Here is a 22,504-nt window from a genome sequence, read left to right as displayed (position 1 = left end):
CCTGTCCCCAGAGACCACTGAAAAGAGGTTGGCCAAATCTCACTGTCTCCCACACTTAAAGACTCAAAGAAAGACTCAACTGGGGTATAAATTAATGTGACTGAGTAAGGTGCGTATGCTACCAAGTGATAAAAATCCCTATGCTACATCTGGGATGCTGAAGATGGACTCTTGGAACGGAGAACATGAAACATTACAGTACAGACAAGCAGTTGTAAAAATCATTGCTTTTCCTGTAAGAGCAGGAGAAAGGTGCAAAGTGGAAAACAAAAGCAGTAAATTTAGCCCCCAAATCATCACAGCCTAAGCATAATGTTACTGCAGCAAGAATGTGGTGCCAGAAAGCTTGGCAGTATACAAGACATGTAGTCTAATCAAAAGTAGGAGGAACTATTGATTTTTATTTTTTATTTTTTTGGAAGCATTCCAAAGTAGTCCAGCCAAGAAAGATCCTTTGGGATTAGTTATGCAGAGAAGTAGCAGATGCTTCTCTTGTGCCTGAAATAGGATCATCAGGATGAGAAGCAGGGAGAGATTGTGAGTCGAGAGAGAACAGTCTTTAGGATAGTTATGGTTAGGATTAAGGAGGCTTAAGACGTTCCAACAGGAAGAATGCATTTCTTTTATTTTTTTTTCTTTTCCCAATACTTAAATTTATTAGCTTACCACATACAGCTGAAGTACTTTGATTATGAAGTATCTGAAGTTAAAATAGTAATTTTTAATGAAGCTAATTAAATGTTATAAATTGAAATACAGATGCTTGAATTGCAATAGTACATTAGAACACAAGGAAGGTAGGGAAAAAGAGAGAACATTTAAAAAAAATAACTAAAATAAAAGTCTTGGAATGAAATATCAGTATTGAGATTCGCATTAAGAATGGCTACTGGAAATAATACTTGAACACTTCACGCGGTTCTGTTTTTCACAATTAATTCACTAGATAGGATAACAAATTAAGAATGCTTGATTAGTCTAAGCATATTTCTTCAATATCCTTTTGGGAAAGTGATATCCCTTTCTCTTTGCTTGAAAACTTGCTGGAAACTATCGTAAAATCTGAATACACACTAAATATGATTAATAAGCTTCAGGCATGTCACATATGCAGGTTGGTAATGCTGAATTTTTTCGCACTGTTCCCATGTTAGAGAGCAGCAGATTTTTCAGTTCTTTTAGATTCTTCCATCACACTACTTCAGCCTCAGGGGAACAAGATGTCAAATCCTCTGTCTAGTGGAGGAAAGGCACGAGGTGTTTCAGTTGAAGTGACTGGGAACCAATTCTACTTCAAACAAAGTTAGATGATAGGGTAAAGGTTAGGACTTTGCTGTTAGCACACCTGCTAACGTGATGTCATATTAATTTATTTTATTGCAGCTTGAGCTGGTGAAAGCTGTGGAGTCAGTTAAATGCATATAGCTCTGCTGTTCATAACCGCTTGTATAAATTCAGCTGCCTCGTGACTGTTTCCCAGGGTTGTCAAAGGAAAATAGTAAATTGAAAGTACTTCATGCTCATCACTAGCAAAAATATGATGTCAGAACATAAGTCAAACTGTTCTTTTATGGTTCTTTATGTTGTGAAAAATCACACAATTGAAAGAATAGATGAAGAGACTTAACCTATCAATGCTGTGTGATTACTGAGCTCTGTGCATATTTTAAATCACAGCATGTGCCAGGGATATCAGAATTATTCTGTGAACACAAAGGCCAGTTCAAATAATATACTGGCAGTCTCAGTGAGATTTTTAAATGAAATATACCTGCTGCACGTTAACACTTCTGGAATGCAGAATTTTGTAGCTGAAACTGTTGTTGAATTCAAAAGGCACAGATAAGGTTTTCGTACGCTGACATCTTCATTACTGAACACCATTCTCTACCTAGAATCGTTGCTTAAAGCTGCTGCAGAGATGCATCCTTCTCTAGATAAGATTGATAACTTTTTATAGCCAAAATAGTGAAACATGTAATTAGAAAAAAAAAAACAAAACACAAAACTCCACGTGTAACACATTTGTGTTATTGTGCAGTTATAAACAATTACCGTATTTTGTATAAGATTATTTTATAATCTTAGCAGAAGGTGGCAAAGGTAATGTGTTATTTTCACCTATTTTAAAGTAAAACCAGGAAATGCTCTAGCATAAACACTTGTGGCACTTTGTCATCTTGTGTATTACCTGTCCCACAAAGCAGTATTATGCTGATGTTACATGCATATTCTACAAAGCTCTGAAAAAGTGTGAGATAGACAAGATAATGAGATGCTATGTGTTTTTTTAATATCGTTATTTGCTTTATTTAGGCCACGATTGAAAAATGTGGATCGAAGTAGTGCTCAGCATTTGGAAGTTACCGTTGGAGATTTGACGGTCATAATTACAGACTTTAAGGAGAAAACTAAGTCACCACCTGCTTCTAGCGCTGCTTCTGCAGATCAACACAGTCAGAGTGGTTCTAGCTCTGACAACACAGAGAGGGGAATGTCCAGGTCATCTTCACCCAGAGGAGAAGCTTCATCGCTGAATGGAGAATCTCATTAAAGTTTATTTCCTCCAGTTTCTTTAGTCTCTTCTCTTTAAAACATGCAAATACATAACTTCTGCCACCTGTTACCACATTTTCATGACAGATTATCCATGCACAATTGGTATGTTTACTGGAACATAATTTATGCAGTTTAAAAAGAAGAAAAAAAAGTGCAGTGGTAGAAATCATTTAAATGCAATCTAAAAATGCTTACGAAGCATTTTCAGACCAACTTTTTAATCTTCATGTGTAAAGGTGCCATGAAAATGTGGTTTGAATGTTCATATGCAGTGTTATTGGTAAGTCCATTTTCACTTTTAGTTTAGTGAATTCTAACAACTCTTGGAGTCTCTACTATTGGCATGTACTGAATTTAAATTTTTATAACATAGTTCAAGCTGCCTAAATATGTATTATTTGAGAATTGTGAAACATAGTTATATGTATGCAAGTCAAAGATCAACTTAATCAACTATTGCTGCAACAGAATTTTCATAATAATTATCTTCTTAAAAAACACCTGCTGGTACTTGGTGTGGTTAAATAGGAAAAATGTTATTAAATAAAACATTTGTATGAATTTTTGCCAATGTTTGACACATTTTACTAGATTACTGTTAATGAATTATGTTGATGGTTTTACCAATATTTTTTCACACTTAAAACACTTATTGTAATGTTTACAAGCAAAATAGAAAACACATTCTAAACATCAATTGGTTAACTTTACAATTCAGGTGAAGTACTACATTGTCATTGTACACTGGTTTTCTATGTTGTGTAACAAATATTGAACCTCAGATAACTAAGCATTTGGCAAAAACTAACATTTGGAAGCATGAAAGTTTGGAAAAGCTTTAAAAATAACTGAAGTGCAGTTCTCATTTCTGCTTAGTGCTGTTTCCTTGCCCCAAATTTACCTAGTGTCATACAGTCAGTTACCATTTCATTACAGAAATATCAGATGTTGCACAAGAATAAGGAAATAATACTTTTTATTTTTTTTATTTTGAATCAACTTCTTTTGATTTGGCCTATTAGAGAATATTATGTCATAAATCATATAAAAAAGCCTCAGTATCCTACTTTATGGCATAAACTGTCAACATTTACGCACTTAGCAATATACTGATGCAGAGCAGAACTATCTACAATCCCATCTGGTATTATGTAAAATTACCAATAAAATATTTTTGTGAATACAGATTTTTGCATTTTTGTTTACAGCCAATAAGTGTTTTGATACACACGCATCCAATCCATCTATAGATTTAAATTATAGATTCAGGTTCAGTACAGAAGTCCATTTAGCATTTAGCTCCTTCTAGTGAGGTAGTCCACTTACACTCCCGTGATTCTTTTCTTTTTATTTCAAAATATATATTTTTAAGCCCATGTAAAAATTGGATGGACCTTCTTGAATCCAGCCCTAAATTATTACCAACATGTGGCACATCTTTGTAACAGCTAAAGCAATGGATTTTTGTAGCCCCTGACAGTTGTGGTGTTTGGTGGTTTCTTGTAGTAATGTATTTTTCTGTTTTTAATGCAGTACTTCTACAGGCACAACAGTACTGTTCTATTTTGTAAGATGCTAGTTGTGAAATACAGTTAGTTGCATAAAATGAAAGTCTGATGTGATATCTGAGAACATACATACCTCATTCCTTGGTGTTGCTGTTTAAACTTTTTAGACATCGAATGTTAATTATAGGCTATTTCAGATGGATAACTACTGACCTGTTTATTATGTATTCTGCTTTATCTTACTAAATAGGATGTCTGTTCATTGCAATTACTTGGCCAAATCTTAGTATCTGTAAAAACAATGCATTTTAAGGTTCTTAAATGTTTTGGGGACTGGGCTGGTGTTCTGAATAACATACACTAGTTTTTAGAAGAAAAGTACATGCTTCTCAACTTTATTTTTTTATGTTTTATTTTTAGGTGGGACTATTTGCAGAATATACTGATGTAATGGATTACAAGAGAGCTGAAACTGTTTAAAGTAAGCAGTTTAATGATAGAATCTCATTGCAAGATGTTTCATGAAATGTGTTTCTAATTTAAAATGTAACGAATGCTAACACATTTCAGTATTCCTTGCAGACAAATAATAATCTATTACCAGTAGTTCACTAAATGGGAAACTTATTTTCATTTAACTTTATGTGAATAAACCACCCAGCACTGCCAACAAGAGGTCTCTTTGTATCTTCAGAAATAAGTAGCCATTTGGTTTGGAAGGGAAGGAGGATGGAGGGGATTTTACTATGATTCAGCTGTCTCTAGAGAATTATCTCAAAAATATGGTACAAGTATAGTTATTGTCAAAAAGAATGCAAAAAAAAAAGTCTTATGGAAACCACTGTTCTTTATGGAATAAGATGTAGAAAAGCAATTCCTAACCACAGATATAATAGATGCAATGCAAGACAGCTAGGATCTAAAATTTGAGCTGTGGTGGTTCTAACTGAAATACTACATAGCTAGTGTTTACATTGCAGTGGTGCCTATTTTGGCATTAAACAAAGTGAAGATAATTTTTGTCTGTTTGTGATTAAAGGGATGTGACAATAGCGACAGCAGAGTGGACAAATTCTAAGCAGAATATGGCAATTTGACTCTGTTCATAATGTTCTAATTTAAATGAACTTCACTGTCATAATTTCTAAATAATTTCAACGTGTAGTAGTAATCCTAAGTCCTTTTTCTAACTGTAAATATATTTAAAAGCATCTTTACTCCATTTATAAAAAGTGAAAATTTAATGTTGTAATGTGTTTTGATTAGCTATTTTAATCTGTGACTGTTCTCTCCATAAGAATTGTTATTTGTCAAATTCTATATATGCACCAGTCTAGAATAGCCATACATTTTGGGTTGCTCATGAAATGGTGACCCAACAAAGGCAAGCGTGATAGTGTTCCATGTAAATTAGTTCCCTTATGTGCTGATCATCTAGCTTCAGAAAGGAAAAGGGGAAGGAAATGGGGAAAATGACCTATAACTAATTCACTGATAAAGTATGTGACAATTCAGTCTTTTACCTTCCTAACTTTACCACTAACTGTAGGTGGTATATAGAAAAGATGCACAGTTGTAGACTGTGATCTTTTGATTTCTTCTGCAATTAAGTTTGCATATTGGAAATAAGCAAAAGTTGTTCTACTTAGTAGCAAGTTAAAGTATGCCATATAAAATCTTGATTCTAACAGCAGTGATAGTAAAAACAAACAAATAAACAAAACCTCTAAAACTTAAATTTCTTGATCTTAGAAGTCTCAAAATCAGGGCTATGACTTAACGTTTTAAACTAATACATATTTCTCTAGATAGCTCATGTTTTGTGGCAGATTGTAAAATTGCAGAAAATGTTTGGGCTTTGTAATTTGAGCACTTTAATTTTTTAATATTATGGATAGCACATTTTTAGGTAGCCATGTAGGACAGAATGCTTATAATTTATTTCCAGCAGTTCTTTAGAGTGGTCGTGCAAGTCTTGTAGACTTGACACCTGTATGAATCTGCATCTTTGGTTCTTTAATTTTTCTCTCTCCTGTCTCCAAAGCCTGACAGTTTCCCACATTATGCTGATTGACGATTCTTTTGTTATACAGGAGGAATTTGGCATGGAACTATCTATTATGTACTTCTTTGTATATCCAGGGTTCTTTAACTGTATCTGCATGTTTTTCTCTGTCACATGCCTTTAAGTTGACTCTGCTGCCTATTACGCAGAGTCTGGTTATACTTCCCTTCAAATGTCAGAAACAATACGGAAGAGGAGGTGCAACTTAATTGAGTTTCTCCTCCAGCAGTAGCAAGTGCTATGCTTGTAAATTTGTCCTGTGCTAACTCAGGAATAAGATAGATAAGATAAAAAGTTAATGCTGTTTTTGGCTAGTGGACCAGTCAAATATGATATTTTGCAAACATGTTCTTCTATCTTAATGTTAAGATATGGGTGTGCTGGAATACTGTTTGAGTTTTGAAGATTTTTCTTACCTGAAATTCTTCCCCGATTTATGTCAAAGCAGGCTCGGTTTGAAGGGGTGTAACCTCACAAATGAGCAAAAAGTTGTACCATAAAATCAGTCGAACTGAGGAGAGGTCAGCTGGTTTTCTTTTGTACTGTCAAAATTCTAACCAGAGGAGAAAGAGATTTAAGAGATTTGTCTGAGACAACAATCGGATATTGAGCTTAGTTTTGACATCTAAAGAAAAATCAATGTTTTAATAAGAATTTACAGGATTTAAGTATTAAAATGTACTCCACAAGTTCATCACATATCAATATTTTTCAGAAATTACTGCAATGTCCTGTCTAGATGGAAATGAATGGAGTAAATAGTGCAACATCAAAGCTTGGCTGTACTCCTGCTAGTAAATGGTACTATCCAACAGAAAGTGACTTTCTGAAGACATGGTGCAGGAAGATTGTGATATGCCGATGTACAAAGCCTAGGAGTTCAGGCGTACTCCTCTGTACATAAAGTATGCCATTGGTTTCAAACAATGAAAGAAAATGCACCAAACAGATTAGCTACAGATCCTAGAGTCTTATTAATGCAGGAGCTGTTTACAGTTTCTGTTTAACTGTGTAGGTGAAAAATAATTCAAATGAACCACCGTTGGATAATACTTAATCCCTCAGAAGATGTTTTCCATCTTAATCTTGCCCCTTTTATTATGAGATACTGATAAAAGCCATCTGAAATAACTTGCTCTGTTCATTGACTCAGAACTGTAAGAGCAGACAGTTTACTGTGCACAGGAAGCTTGAGTTTTACTTTTAAGGTGTTAAGCATGGAAGATGAAGGGCAGATGTGTATTTGATAGCTCGAGTGAGTATTACTAAGAATAGTCACAATAGATTGCTGTGTCATTTAGGGTTTGTAAAAGACAATAATCACTCATTTTTGCCTATGTTTAAGAAGAAAATGACCACCAGAAAAGATACTGTTCTGGTAATAATAATTTAAAGAATAGTTCCAAGATGCTATTTATTCTGTCGAGAGCGTATCTTGATGGAGGTAGGAGTATCTGAGCAAGACATCCTTCAGGAATATGTTGTCAAGATCTAGACCACTTGGAAAAGTTGCCTGATACATCTTTAATTACACTGTTCTCTTCATATAAGTATTGATCTTAGTCAAAGTGCATGCAAACTGAACACGCTCCCGTAAACTTAAAATCTTAAGAAATGTTGCTGTAGACCAATAAGGCTCTAATTTACATTGGAGATACTGAGAAGATGACTGAGGAAAAGAGCATACTAATCTATTTTTTGCATAACCTGTTAAGCATATGATCTTAATATTCCTCTTGTGTGGAGGAGCAAAAGTGTACTCATGAACAAAATACCCATACCCAGTGCTAAAGGAGTCTGGCTTTCTACCCCTTTCCCAAGCTCAGTGGGTTCTACAGGTGGCAAATTCTTTTGGTTCAAAGGCAGTCACGGGCACTAGGAAAGGATGGAGTTGATCAGCCACTTAGCATCAGTTAGTTAAGCAAGTTTCTACTTTCTGAATACCCACTTTGGGAATACAGAGGTCTGATTTGGGATTTATATGCATCTAATACATAACTACCATCCCTGAGCATGAAATATTCTATTTCAAGCTGATACTTCTTTTCAGAGAGTAAATCGAAATGCTTCAATGCCAAGTCCAGTTCTTGATGGCACAGATCTCTAAGCAAAAAAATCTGCCATCTGACTGATCATCTCTTACTGTAACAGCCTTCAGCTGTGAGTTAATCTAAGCGAGGGAAATCTCTTAAGGCTACATGTATTTGAGTCTCTCTAGTCCCACCTCTAAAGGAAACAGAATTTTGATTCCTCCTATAGATGTTTTTGAAGTACATCTATAGTGTAAGTGGCTGCAGTAAGTTTGCAATACTGTATTATGCCTGCTTTTGTAAGTAGGAATGTGAGTGCTATTCCGAGTTCTCCCGCTGTATCTTGGTGTTTGTAAGACCAGCGATACGTGGAGCTTGGAGGTCATCTATCAATTTTTTCAGTTGTCTGTGTTTTTGCATAATTGAATTACCGGAGAGATTCTTGCTGAACAGACTTACTTATACGAGTCCTGTACCATTCAAGTATTCTGGCTGAGGTAGCTGCATTCTGGGATGCCAATTACTGGTCTTCACGCCCGTAATCCTGCAAAGGGTCTGATTCTACTGTTGTAAGGCTTCCAAATGCAGAAGAATAAGTAAAATGCTTTCCAGCTGGTGGAGATGTAACACTGCCAGGTAACTACATCTGAAAGGTCTTTTTTTACGAGGTACAAGAAAATATGCTTGGTGCTGGCTGGAGAAAGAGATCGAAGGAAGAGCATGCACAGATGCTGAGGACTACATTTCCTGCAAAAATTCTGAGTAGGGAGCTTCTGTTTCTCATATGTAAACCAACTTCAAAAATCCCCAGTCCAACAAAAGAGGATAAGAGGAAAAAAGAACAAAGAAAATTTATTTTCAGAATAATATCTAGAAGACCCACTGCACGATGGCTTTTTCTTGAGTAGAGTTCCCTTCTCTGTGTACGGTGTTGGAAATAGGCAGTATCTCACACTTCTTATAGGTGCGTTTTGCTGTATAGTTCTTGATAACCGTTGGTTCAGTGACTTTTGGCCAAAAGACAGATGTACGTTTTTTTTTTTTGGTAAATTTCATATTAAATACTATGAACATTTCCCTCTTGGGTACAGGTCGTGTATTGAAAGGGCAGTAGTTCTGGTTAAAGAGCTGATCTGGAACAAAAGAGCTTCCTCTTGTATGTTTAGATACAATCCAGTTTTAGAGGCTCTGATTCCTGGACAACTAGAAAAAGGATAACTTTATGCTGAAAAGGGAGTAAGAACCCAGATGAGAATACCTGTAGCTTCTGGAAAGAGTTTTGTGGCCTGTAGTTCATATGGCTGTTTTCAGTGATTATTCCACACCTTATCCAGTTAATCTTCAAGCATTAATAGGGCAACCTCACAGACAAATCAAAATTACCAACAGCACCATCAGATGCTCTTAAAATTTACTAAGTGCCTTATACAGAGCATCAATGAGGCAATGATTCAATTGAAAGGAAGTTTCATAAGAGATTTACTCCTCTGGATGGAGTCACAGGTTGTCGGTTGTAACTAAGGCAATGTTCCTGGTTATAACACTAGAATCTTAATTTTCTTGCTCATACAAGTACCTAGTAAGAAGCAGTCCAGAAATTTCTGAGGCTTTCAATTTGTAAAACATAAAATCTTTGGAGGATATATATTTTTTTTTAATGTCAGCTGTGATAGCCTGCTGGAATATCACAGAAGTGAATCAAACTTCTGAGTATTTTTGGATGCTTTCACACTTCTCAATATCCCAGTCAAGGGTAGCACTACCTTTCTTGGGAAGGAATACAGAAGTTGGTTTTATTCATTGGGTTTATCTAACAATAATTTTTAAGGGTTTCATTGTCAGAAAAAGGGCTTGTTATTTTGAAAATAAAAATTTTACCTGCCAGGTGTCTTCCCCAAAACGAGTAAGTGCCTTTTCTGTTCTGACTCTTAGAAGTATTTTACTTTGTCAGATTGAATTTGAATGTCCTGGATAAACCAACAGAGTACTGAGTATTACCAATGGCTTGAAATCCTTTCATTGAAAGAACAAGACAGAATGTAAGCCACTTGAATTCTTTTGAGACCTGATGTTATCGGAAGTTTTATAACTGCATATGAATAGTATACTTCTAAGAACAATGTAACTTTTCAGGAACTTGATTAGGAAATAAATATTTATTAAAATAAGTATATTAAATAAATATTTATTTACCAGTTTAAGTAAGGTAGAATGTTACACCATGGGGGCAACAGTCTTGCTGTTAGCAGTCCTGACTACTTAATGGAAAGTAAAATTGAGGCCCTGAGCTCTGACTGTAACAGAATGCATTTGGTGAGAGATTGGGACTGTGAATCTTAGGTCCACGTTCTAATAAAGTAATTCTTCCCACCTAAGTTTTTGCCAATTCTCAAACAGGAAAGAAGGCATGAGCAGATATCAGTAAGAGGACCTCTGGTTTTATTGGTGCTGCTTCCTATCTCTAGAGGACTTTTTTTTTTTTTTTATTTAAACTTTGCTCAGGACTGGTACAGCTGAAAGTATATTTTCCCTTCATTCTTAAGCCTAGATTTTGAATGGAGTTTCTCTGAGACACTTTTGTAGTGAAATCGTATTCCCTACGAACATTGAAGACAAAAATAAACATCTCTGTGAACAAAAGGTTGTGTGTGCTTGTAATTTTTTTAATATATATAATTTTGTTACAACAATGCTACAGGTACTCTAAGCCATATGTAACCATTATATTGGTTTACACTTAAAAGGTCTCTATGCAGCAGACAGAAAATACAGCCTTCATCATGAGATGCTACAATTTCCTGTCTGGTAAACTATGTTCAATTCCAGTTAAACGCTCATTTAAATAAGGACGGCAATACAATGCATTCAGCCAAAGTGCACATATAGTAACCCATTGAGACACTGCCTCAAACTGACCTCTTCCTGACTCCAGTTCAAAGACATTATTAAATGAGCTGAAATTCTGAAAGCTGAGGGGAAGAGGATAGAAAGAAAGAAACAGCAGGATAGTTTTCCAGAATAAATGCTGCCCAATCAGTGGCAATGGAGTTGTTTAAAAATGAACAATTCTATAGTTATTTCGCAATTTTGATGAACATACAATTAGTTTCAGATGAGCATTAAGTAGATGTGTTTGGAGCCCAGAGTAGTGACACACATTTAAATGTCTTCCCCAGGAATAAAGTAATACTTCTTGCCTGTGAAGAACCTGACAGGCAAGTATTTTCAGTGAAAATTTTTGCAGGTGCACTGTATTCGGTCTTGACTGGCAGTGGTGATGCTTAGGGTGCGTCATGATAAATGGTAAATAAAATAATTAAAGTGCTCAGAACCCTTCTCTGAATGTGTTACTTGTACTAGCTAGGCAAAAGTGCAAGAAACGTAAGTGGACAACTTGGGGATAAATTGTAGCAGATTGTCAGCCAGGGAACCTACTCTCAAAATGCCAGGTGTGCTCTGCTAGCTTACTGGCGTGGGTTATTCACTTCGCCTCTGAGCTGTGGTGGAAGTTGAGATACTCAAGTGCTGCTTCCAAGGCAGCAAGAAACTAAGAAAACATCCGTGCTTGCAAAGAAAGTAACAACTGAGGTGAGAAGCTTGAGAAGGCTTAGTCTAAGCAGATTTCATCACATTGTGTACATAGCTGTTTTTTTTTGTTTGTTTGTTTTTCCTAAAACAGATTCTACAAAAATTGGTCTGTCTCGAGTTAGTTTCAAGCTATGTACAGTTCCAGTGTTCAATTCTGAATTGTTTGATGTTTCTTTTGCTTTGCAGCACGAGGCTGAGATCCTCCAAGCCATTGTTGAAAGGAGCAGGTTCCCTCATAATGCCAGTCAGCGTTTCCCATTTGTGTAGCAGGTGACTGACGTGCTGGCCATGAGTACACGCGCTCATCCTCGCTCCGTGCAGGCAGTATGTGAGGCTGGTGCATCCTCGGGTGCAGAATGTAACGTCATCTTGTGAGTGCTGGGTATAATCCTGAAGCGCAGGCAGCGTGCGGTAGCAAACTGTTTACATAAATGCCAAGCTCAGTATTAGCAGAAATACTGACTTCTACAAAGGAAGGCGATCTTCAATGCATTTGAGATGAAATTGGCATCAGATACTAGAATGGGGCTATTGTCACTAATTAAAGGACTCTAATTTATTCCACTTCCTTCTCTGTTTTAGGAGAACAGAATTGAAAAGAGGAGACCAAGTTGTAAAGCCCTTCTGTCACCCTTCTATTCATTTTTTTCCCTCTGTTGACTCTTCAGTAAGTCCACTACACAATTATGGGTCTGAAGATCAAAACAAATTTCTTAAATTCCACACCCATGTTTTGGCAGCCATGGGAGATCACAGCATTCCGTTTGTGCCTGGTGCCTGGAGAGAGCTTGGTACAGTGTCCAGTTATTTTTTACCCTTTCTTGACCTGAAAGAAAATAAAGGAGTAAAAGAAATGCATCTTTCTAAAATTACAGGGAAAGGAAGGGTGAAAGCTGAGTAATTTCTTAGTGCCATCATGAGTGAGCAATGCTTGGAGGTGTCTCGGATGTTTTGGGTGGAAGTCGTGGGCAGCAGAGCATCTCTTCTGCCCCATGGCATGGAACAGTTGGCGAATGCAATTCCGAGGACACCAGGGACAATCAGGGTTGTGTCTGTGCTCTGCGGTGGAGTGGCACAGGGCTGTGAAAGGCAAGCTGGCTGCTCACCGTCACTCCTTCAGACATGACAACTTATTGACAAAGTATGAGGATATGTGGTGGCTAAGCCTGTTGTGTACTGTAGGCATTTGTCTGTTCCATGGCTGCGCTGTGCAGTTATGAAAGGGGCAGTCAGTACAAAAGGAAGTATTAGCCTCTTCCTGGTATTTCAAGCACTAAGTGCTTTATACAGCTAGTACTTTTGGCTGATCTAATCTGTTCTTTGAATTAGTAATTTCAGCAACAAAGCAATCCCTAGAGAACAAGATGTGGAGAGACCAGCATTAGGACTTTACTTCTATATCCTTGACATGTCCCCTCCGTTGGTTTCAGGGTTAAATCCTGCTTGCCGAGGAGCAGGGAGTTAAGCGAAATAAAAAGACAAAATAACGAGTTGGCTTGGCCAGAAATTGGCAAAGTGAATCAAATCTTCACCTGGTTGACTAACTGACTGCTTTCCAAAGCCTCTCCTTACTGAGTGAACGCCTGTCGTCTTTCCCAGTCCAGGTTATGCTGACTTTTTTACTTTTGGAAATAGGGGCAACTGGCTACCTGCCTCACTGCCTCTAGTGTGTCTGGCTTGCACTGCTGAATGGCTTTCAGAGTCCCTGGCAACTCTCCTAAACCCGTGCTTCCTCTTTTCAGAGCAGCTGGTGGTTGTCATCTAACTTTTTTTCATGTTAGCCGTTTGCTAGATGCAGTTTCACTCTCCTAGCCATGCAGGCTTTTTTCACTTTGTGAATAAATAAGTAAAACATATAAAATGTCTTCATATCAAATGTAACAAAAAATAATAGATAAAAAAGCAGTGGTTTCCAGTCTGTGGTCTGAGGATCTCATGAGTTTATGTGTTGCTTCTAAAAAAGGGTCTTCAAAAAAGAGTGTAGGATGAGCTACTTATTACAAGCAGCACTGATTTGCTGGGTGGAGTCTGCACTGTTGCTGTAAAGTGGAAAGTACCGTGCAGGATTAATTCCAGATTAGTTGATATGCTTCATTGTAAAAATTAAGCCATAAAGCCAAGTTGTTATTGTGTAGGTTTAGTTAGTAAATATTTTTTCTATTACAACAAAAACATAACAGTAGATTGTAGAAACTTAAAGACCCTGATTAGGGTGTCAGGGCACTGAAAGCACTTGATGCTGTAGCAAACCATAGCAGGACAAGTTAAGATCTTTTAACTGGAGTATTTATATATACAAAAACAAACAAACAAAAAACCCAAACCAAATAAAAACAACCATAAAGCCCAGCCTGCTTGACTTATTTCTGTTTTCGTACATGGTACACATTAGCATAAGTAGGTAAGTTTGCTTTGACTCCTTCCAGGAGTATTTTAAACACAAACAGCTGTGCCAGACACTCCCTGGAGAATTTTAGATGAAGCCAAAGCCTGACACGGAGAATCCCCCTTGGACTGATGTTTTGGAGCTCCCTATTTAGAAAACTACAGGAAAAGAAAATCTTTGACACACAAATACAGAAAAATATGTAAAAAGAAAATTATCTTTACACTCTTAGAAAGTATTTCTGCCTTTTTTTTTTTAATGGAGGAAGGCATTAAAAATTGTACTAGGGTGGATATATAGATGCATGCTTATTTATTGAAGACAAGGAAATTGAACTTCCTTAAGATGAACAAGTATTTTAACTCTTAATAGTTTAATAGCTTATGGTTGTTCACTGAGGATTTTAAAGTAAATTGTACTACTGATAAAATAATTTATTCAAATTGAAAGAAACCAGGGAATATTGTAAAGTATCACATCAGTTCCCAAACTGGTTTTAAACAAACTGCAATTTGTTTAAATTTGTGTACTACTGCCCTCAGGTACGTATATTCCTAATATGAAGAGTAACTGCAAAATATGGTAAGCTGCTGTTTATAGGCTAAGTAGGTTAAACAGACACTACAATGCAAACAAACGTGAACTAAAAAGAGAAGGAATGAGTGAATATGATAGTACTTTGGTAATCAAAATTGATTTTGAGAATTTTGACGAACTTTTTTTAATGTTGGGGCTGATGTGAGGAAATTTGAAGAGTAGATATGGTAGGAGTGGAAGGCAGCTGTACTAAACTAAATCCTCGTCTTAAGAATAAATTTGAAGGAAAGAAAAATGATGTCTGGTACAAACAGAAAAGGGACATTACACCAAGAAGTCTGATGATACCATATGCACAGCACATGGCAGCAAAGCAGTTCCCCCTCCCTTACCCAACCTTACAATCTATCATAGCAAAGTGTTGACACTGCAGGTTGTACGAAAGGGCATGTGAACATCAAAGAAAGTGTCTTTGCCTTTGAAAAACCCTTAACTGGTCTGCACGCTTGGCAGCCTTGACACAAATCTGTCAGCGCAGAATCTTATTGCTTTGCCAACTTAACTAATGGTTTAACTTCCTGAAAGAACAAACCCAGAAGAAATGATGGAAACGCATCTGATTAGGACTGGGCTTTTTCATTAGCAGAAAGTTTGAGTGGAATTTGATTTCTCTCTTTGTTCTCTTGGTTGCATCTGATAATCCCCTTCCATAATTGTGAGTATGTATATATTTTAATTTAAGTTGATCTAATTTATCTCTCGATCTAATGAGTAGTTAGAATTTTGGTTTAATTTTCTGGCATGCATGAACTGCTTTTATGGCCTTTGAACACATTTACAGAAGTATAGGGTATTTATTCTTTTATAAAATGAGTTGTCCTAAATATTTAACGCCTGTAGTTTTTCTAAGCTTACTGTTTTCTGGATTTAAGGTATTTTCTGGACATAGCAAATAGAACTGAATCCCTTTAAGAGTTACAAAAGCTACCATGGCTAGGTAGCTTTTAATTCCATTCAGGAAAAGGATTTAAAGATTTAAAATTGGAAATAAATGGGGAGAACCTTGTATGTGATTGTGCTTCTTCATGTTTTAACAGTTTTTTTAAAGACTAGCAAACGTTACAGCATAAAATGTTATATATTTCTCATTAATTATGGTGAGTAATAAAGGTATATAATCATTTCTCTTTAAAGAATTTTAAAAGCTGTATTAGATAATTGGATAACTATTGATATTGCTTTTTTTCTCAGAGAAGAAACTTAGGCATGACATTTCAGTCATTTTTCTTTATCTTTGTTATTCACACAGCAGAGTTTGTAGTAAGAAGCTTTTTGCCTCTTATCAGACCAACTGCCAGTTGGATTAAATGCACAGATTTTGCAGTGTAAAAAAAGGCTTGTGTGTGCATAAATTAATCTGATCTTTTCTTGGATTTTTTCTTTCTCCCCAGTTGCATCAGATACCTTAAGAAAAGATACTAACTTTCTCTTTGACCTTGCTTCAGTTATATTTTTAGACCACTGCAGATACATTCTCACTCATTCATTATTCAGGCATTCCTGGACAGCACGGAACGGAGAGAATCCTATAAATTCCTACCAGGGAAATGGTATGATTGATAATCCGAAAGGATTTTTTTCCCCCTTATCTCATCTCCCCTTATCACTCTTTATTTCTTCTTTTCTTGTCTAAAAATACACTTTCTTCTTCTGACACATGAAAGCATCGCTGCTGGCCAGCTGCCACACTCATTCTTGGTCCCTGTGTAACACCCTATAGGCTTCATTTTCCTCGACTTGAACACTCCTCAGCTCAGAAGGCAAGTGTCACGCTGCAGTGGGGACTAACCGGACTTCTCTTTTGAGGCCACTGTCAGTAAACGCTCCTTTGTCTCTCTCCTCTCCAACTCACACATTGCTATGAATTTGCCTTTAAAATTGCCCACCTCTCACCACATATCTCAGACTTCCGATTATTTTCTTCAACTATTTTTATGCATCAGTCTGTACAATATAGTATCAGCCTCTTGGCTTTTTGTTTCTTATCTGTACCGAGATCTCCTGGATTAAACAGAAAGCTCTCCTGAGCAGTAAGGGCAAGAAGTCAGGGCTTCATTTATCCATGAAAAGTATTATTTATTACCTGCCACGGGGACTTGGTAGTATATGTCAGGGGGCTGTGAAATGGGACAGTGAGTGACACAGGTCAGGGTGCAGATATACAAGGAGAACAAGACGCCAGGTTTTGATTGTGAGCACAAACACAGGAAAGCTGGCAGAGTGGCGGAGTTCATCCACTGATAAGGGGGATCAAAGCATGGAGGAACAGAAAGCAGGAGGAGCAGAAAGCCCAGCTGCAACACTAAGTGGCACTTCCAGAACTGTTTTTTTTTTTTTTTTCCCTTTTTTCTGTCACGTCTGGTAGCACATGGCCTCACTAACATAAATTTCCCTTAGTTCATTAAGCAAATTCTTTTTAGAGTCTTTTTTTTCAAATTTTTCCTTATTTCATCTATGACTCTCGCAGTGAGTCCATCCCTCATGAGGTCCCTCCATCACCCTGCCATCTTTGGCCATGAATTTTGCCCTCGTGCCCTTGTCACTAAGAAGGCCGATGGTATTCGTGGCTGCGTTAGGCAAAGTGTCACCGAGAGGGAGGATCCTTCCCCTCTGCTCAGCACTGGTGAGGCTGCACCCGGAGAGCTGGGTCCAGTTCTGCCCCCCACAGCACAAGAGACATGGACATAGTGAGGAGGGTCCTACGTAGGGCCAGGAAGATCTTTGAGGGAGTGGAGCACCTCTCCTGTGAGGAGGGGCTGAGAGAGCTGGAGCTGTTCAGCCTGGAGGAGAGGAGGCTCAGGGGGATCTCATCAATGTCCATAAATACCTAAAGGGAGGGTGCAAAGAACATGGAGCCAGGCTTCTTTCAGTTGTGCCCGGTGGCAGGACAAGAGGCAATGGACACAAACTGGAGCACAGGCGGCTCCCCCTGGGCACCAGGCAGCACTTCTGTGCTGGGCGGGTGCCTGAGCCCTGGCACAGGCTGCCCAGAGAGGCCGTGGGGTCTCCTCCTGGGGGATCTTCCAAAGCCCCCTGGACGTGGCCCTGGGCAGCCTGCTCTGGGTGTCCCTGCCTGGGCAGGGGCTGGGGCAGGTGGGCTCCTGAGGGCCTGCCAGCCTCAGCCAGTCTGGGATTGTGCAATTCTCATCATTGCTCCTCATCCTCCTTGGTTCCTTTCCTTTCTTAGATTCTGCTTCTTTTCCCAGTTTCTATTTCCCTACTCTTATTTCCTAGTGATCATCCTGATACCTATACCCCAAACATAGCTGAGTACCCAATACTTCACAAGAGCTGCCTTTTTTCCTCATTTCTTTGTTCCTGGGGATGACGATAGGCAGGACATTTTGGGATTGCACCTCTTCGAGCTACTAGCGTTGCCATTTGGCATTCTGCTTCCCCACCTCTTAAACAGAGCCAAAAAAAAAAAAAAAAAGCAGTAAGCTATAGCTGAGGTTTCACAGACATTTACTTCAACATATACCCTCAGGCCCCGCAATCTGTGATCTGCAGTATAACTGATTTTTTAAGCTTTAGTGTAAATCAGATTGCCTTTTTTTTTTTTTTTTTTTTTCTTGAAATTCACTGCACGCTCAGATTGCATCTTCAGGAGGAGAAAGGGGGTATTGGACTCGATGATCCTTGAGGGTCCCTTCCCACTCAGATATTCTGTGATTGTATGGTTTGTAACCGAGCTGCCCAGTGAGCACGAGGCAGTGTTGTGGCAGTATCCACGAAGCAGTGTCGTTGCAAACGGTGGCTGTGCGCAAGTCGAAGGTAACACTGCAGAAACCCTGACTGATGGCTGTGGGGAAAAGCATCGCCTTCACTGCCCCTTAGACTCTTTTGCTCTTAGGAATGTGGTGGCGTCACCGTCCCTGGGGGTGCTCAAGGAAAGGTTGGATGTGGTGCTTAGGGTCATGGTTCAGTGGGTGACGTTGGTGGCAGGGGGATGGTTGGCCCAGATGATCTCGGAGGTCTTTTCCAACCTTAATGATTCTGTGGTATAATGCAGGTGAGATGTCAATGTGCTTGCAGCTTGACAAGCCAGGCACCTGCCTGGGCCATTTCTTTACTCGGCCTCTTGTCAGGGACGTGTTTCCCGGAGGCCTGGGCAAGGAGGGAGGAAGGGAGGGGAGGAGAGCAGGAGGCCGGGCAGGAGGCAGGGCGCCAGGCCCCGCTCCTCCCCCCGGCCCTCCCCTCGCACGCCGGGGCTGGCGCCGCCGCGCCCGTTGGGCCTCGCGCTGCCGGGAGGGCCCCGGCTGCTGCCGGGCGCCGCTGCCGGGGCCGTGGCGGCGGGAGGAGGAGGAGGAGGAGGAGGAGGAGGAGGAGGAGGAGGATGATGATGATGATGCGGCGGCTGGGGCGGGTGGCGCTGCTGTGCCTGGGCTGCGGCGTCTGCTCGCTGCTCTACGGCTTCAGCCAGCTGGCCCTCTCCCTCGAGCAGGAGCCCGGCGGCCGGCAGCGGGACCCGGGACCGGCGGGGAGGAGCGGCGGGGCCGGCAGGTACGGGACGGGGACGGGGGGCGGCTCCCCCCCCGCGGTCCTGCGGGGCACCGTGCCGCGGGCGCCCCCGGCTGCTCGGCGCCTCCCGGGCCGGTTACCGGGGCTGGTGGGGCCGAGCCCCGCAGCGGGCAGACAAAGGGAAGGGGCCCGGGGGGCGAGGCCTGGCGGGGGGAGGGCGCTTGGGTTTGCTTCCCCCCCCCCCCCCCCCCCCCCCGGCAAAATGCTCGGCTCTGAGGCTGGGGTTGGCGACTTTGAGCTCTCGCCTTCAACTTTAATCGGTAATGTTTATGATGAGATAATTAATAAGGTCACTTATGAAGCGAGCACGGTCGGAGAGGTGTAAGGCTGGGCTGCTCTGGCCCTGCGCTGCTGCTGCCGGCCTCCCTTCAGCAGAAAATTTCGTGTGCTCAAGTGGGGAGTGGGCCTGAGTTAGTTTGCAGGTTAGTTTCCTGGTCCTGTGCTCCTGGGGTTTGCCGGAGCAGTGGTGCCAGCGAAAACTCTGCGATGGGATCTGCTGCTCAAGCTGCAGAGAGAGCAGGACCAGGCCTTCGTGGGCCAGCCGAAGTCCAGCAGTGTAAATCTCCACCATTTCCAGACCACACAAGTTTGGTGACTGCCTCTCCTTCCCTCTCCGACACCACTTGTGCTCCTGGGGTCGCACAGGTGAGCTCTCCGGGCGTGCTGGCCTGCCCGAAACCACCTGATTTTTGGGCAGCTCAGCTCTCTGAAACGGCTCACCGTGCAATTATGAAAGTGACAGCGCTGGTGCCAAGGAGTTATGGAGGGTGGCAGGATGACAAACTCTGACTTAATCATCTTAAAATATCTTGAAACAGCATTCTGAGTTGCTAGGGGTGGAGTTGGCTGAAATGTGAAACCCAACTGTTGACTGGTGTAACTACTTGAGAGGATGCGTTGGCTTTTTTTTTTTTCTTTCCATGCCTTTGCTTTAGTTCAGATGAATGCAGATTACGACTTGGAAAAACGTGGGGATGTTTGTTCCTTGCTTCTAGTTCAGCATTAAAATTTGTGAGGAGTTGAAATGCGCTAGTTCTAAAGAACATGGTAACTAGAAAAAAGTTTTTTGTAACATTTCATTGGAATAATAAATCAGTTTTAAACAGAAATGTGAGAAAAAATCCTATGTATGATGTTTGTTTTGATAAAGAAAATATTTAATCTACCTGAAGAAAGCTTTTGGTGGGCAAAAGATGATAATTAAATAATTTTGCATTAGCAAACATTGATGTTACTTTCAGGTGGATTGTGGTCCTTAGCAGAAGAACCTAATCTATTTAAAAAGTTATACTTGTTATTATTTTAATATTTGTACTAACACGTAACATTTAAGTTACTTTAACTTGAATACCGGGGGGGAGAACCCCAACAAGGTTCAAGCAGCTTCTTGCTGCATTACAGTGGGATGAGATACAAATCTGCACTGTGTTGCAATTTTGAAAAGCCTTACAGACTGAGAAAGTTACCTTCCAAAGGTCTAAGTGCCATAAATGATTCGTACGCATATAGTTTCGTGAAGACATACCTTTTTGCAAAATCAGTGTCTGTTTGACAGCTCTGTGGGAGTTCTTTACCTATAAACTGCTGTCAAAGTAAAGGCTCAGGATGAACATCTTCCCACTGTAAACTGTTGAAGTTTGTATGCTGCTTGTACAAACAGCATTTGCAAAACTTGGGTGCAAGAAGCTGGGTCCCTTAGAACTTAGCCCATTAAAGGCTTTTAAGGAAAGCATTTAAGGGACTTTTCATAGGAAAAAATGTATCCTGTGGCAGTTGAGAAATGCCACACCAAATATTCCTTAAGATACTTATTTTGGTTATTCTCAGGCATTAGATCATGTTATGCTCTCTTGTGTGATTGATATAAGCATCTTGATGAATGTATGGGTGTATTTCAGGTTTCATACTTCAGCTCTTTCTTTAGTGGAGCCGGAGCCTGATAGCTACAAAGCTGGTTTATGCCTGCTTCTTGTGTACGACAGCAAGGGATTGGTACCCCTGTAGAGTAAATTGTGTTCAGATAACCTTTTCATCCTTCCTGAAGTTCAGTGTTTCATATGCGTTAATAGTAGCTCTCAGCGGTGGGCTCCTTCAGCTGTTTTCACTGTTAGCTTTAAAATACAGTTTAGCAAAGCAAATTCAACTGCCATTGAAAGCATTTATGCACTCAGCAGTGCTTTTCTCTTCTCAGCTGAAAAGGAAACTCTTTTTCCCAAATAAGCTCATTTAGTATATGACATAAGAGCAGAAGGAGCTTGGCCATATTCTGTGATGGGGAAGAAAAGTCAAGATTTCTGGTAGTTTTCAGAAGCATGTGAACTGAAAACTGCGAGCTTTGAATAAAGCTTCAGAATACCACACCTGGAAGAATTTTGCAATAGTGATGATGCTTTTAAGTAGAAAATCTTTAATTAAAAGGGAAGTACCATGTTGAAACTAGAATTACAGGTTGAGGCAAGATCCTCCAATAACCATAACAATTCAGAGGAGCTTGTTGGGTAATCACTTTGGTAATGAGTTGTTTGTTTCAAAGGCTACAGTAGCCTGAGGAACAAGATGACTAGAAACTAAAAGCTTGTGTCTTGAAACTTGGTATAAATAGCTGTAGAGCATTTCAAGAATTTCAGTTAAATCCCCAGATTGTCCTCATGATTATTCCAGTGAGAAAAGCAGTAATGAATAGTAAGTAGTCATATATAATAGCTAAATGAACAACAGATCTGAACTTGAAAATAGAGAATGCTTAAGTGTCTACCTCCAGAAGACACAAAGTCAGTCAAAATTTGCTGTGTATAGTCAGCTGTTTTTTTCTTTGCTAGTATGATTTATGGATGAGGAAGGTGGCTTTGGAAAAAATGTACCAAATGTGCATTTATCCACCCTTTTTTTTTTTACATGTGTATCATTCAATAATATTATAATCTGCTGTCTGTGGAGTATCCTTTCAAGGCAGTACTCCTCCACATGCTTTCAGATCAGCTAATTAGCAGGCTGTAACTGTGCTTATGAGCAGTGAGTCTTCAGTTAATTTTATCAATATTGCCACTTCAATTAAGCAGATAATCTTCCTCTTTCTATTTGGATCCAAAAGGAGTGCTAATCTAATGGGAAGTTTGTGAAACAGAGCAGGGATCGGTCTGTAGTCAGCTCCATGAATTCAGTGAGGTCAACGAATTTGACCCTATTAAAATTAGACATTTTTTTGTTATGCTCTAGTTTAGCATTTTCATGCAGCCAGGCACACTGTTTT

At 39.5% G+C, this 22,504-nt stretch overlaps 2 protein-coding genes across 4 annotated transcripts in view; both read left to right on the top strand.

The window, feature by feature from the left end:
• YAF2 (YY1 associated factor 2) overlaps window positions 1–10,802 on the top strand; it is a 35,300-nt gene extending 24,498 nt beyond the window's left edge. Inside the window, exon 4 of the mRNA XM_080574583.1 lies at window positions 2,317–10,802. Within this exon, the coding sequence (XP_080430709.1) occupies window positions 2,317–2,554 (238 nt within the window). The 3' untranslated portion in view covers window positions 2,555–10,802. The remainder of the gene's footprint in view (window positions 1–2,316) is intronic.
• A 1,221-nt stretch (window positions 10,803–12,023) lies between these two features.
• GXYLT1 (glucoside xylosyltransferase 1) overlaps window positions 12,024–22,504 on the top strand; it is a 36,150-nt gene continuing 25,669 nt past the window's right edge. The window contains exon 1 of one of the 3 annotated variants that reach the window (XM_080574526.1): window positions 12,024–12,074. In XM_080574526.1, coding sequence (XP_080430652.1) covers window positions 12,039–12,074 — 36 coding nt within the window. In that variant the 5' untranslated portion in view covers window positions 12,024–12,038. Of the gene's footprint in view, window positions 12,075–18,992; window positions 19,237–22,504 lie in introns of those variants that run through there. The other 2 variants (XM_080574523.1, XM_080574524.1) reach the window with 2 other exon arrangements.

The sequence above is a fragment of the Anser brachyrhynchus genome (assembly GCF_964034855.1).
Source record: "Anser brachyrhynchus genome assembly, chromosome: 1".
In the NCBI taxonomy this organism is placed as follows: Eukaryota; Metazoa; Chordata; class Aves; order Anseriformes; family Anatidae; genus Anser; species Anser brachyrhynchus.
Note: the sequence above shows the minus strand (reverse complement) of the source record. Positions and strands in the feature narration are given on the sequence as shown.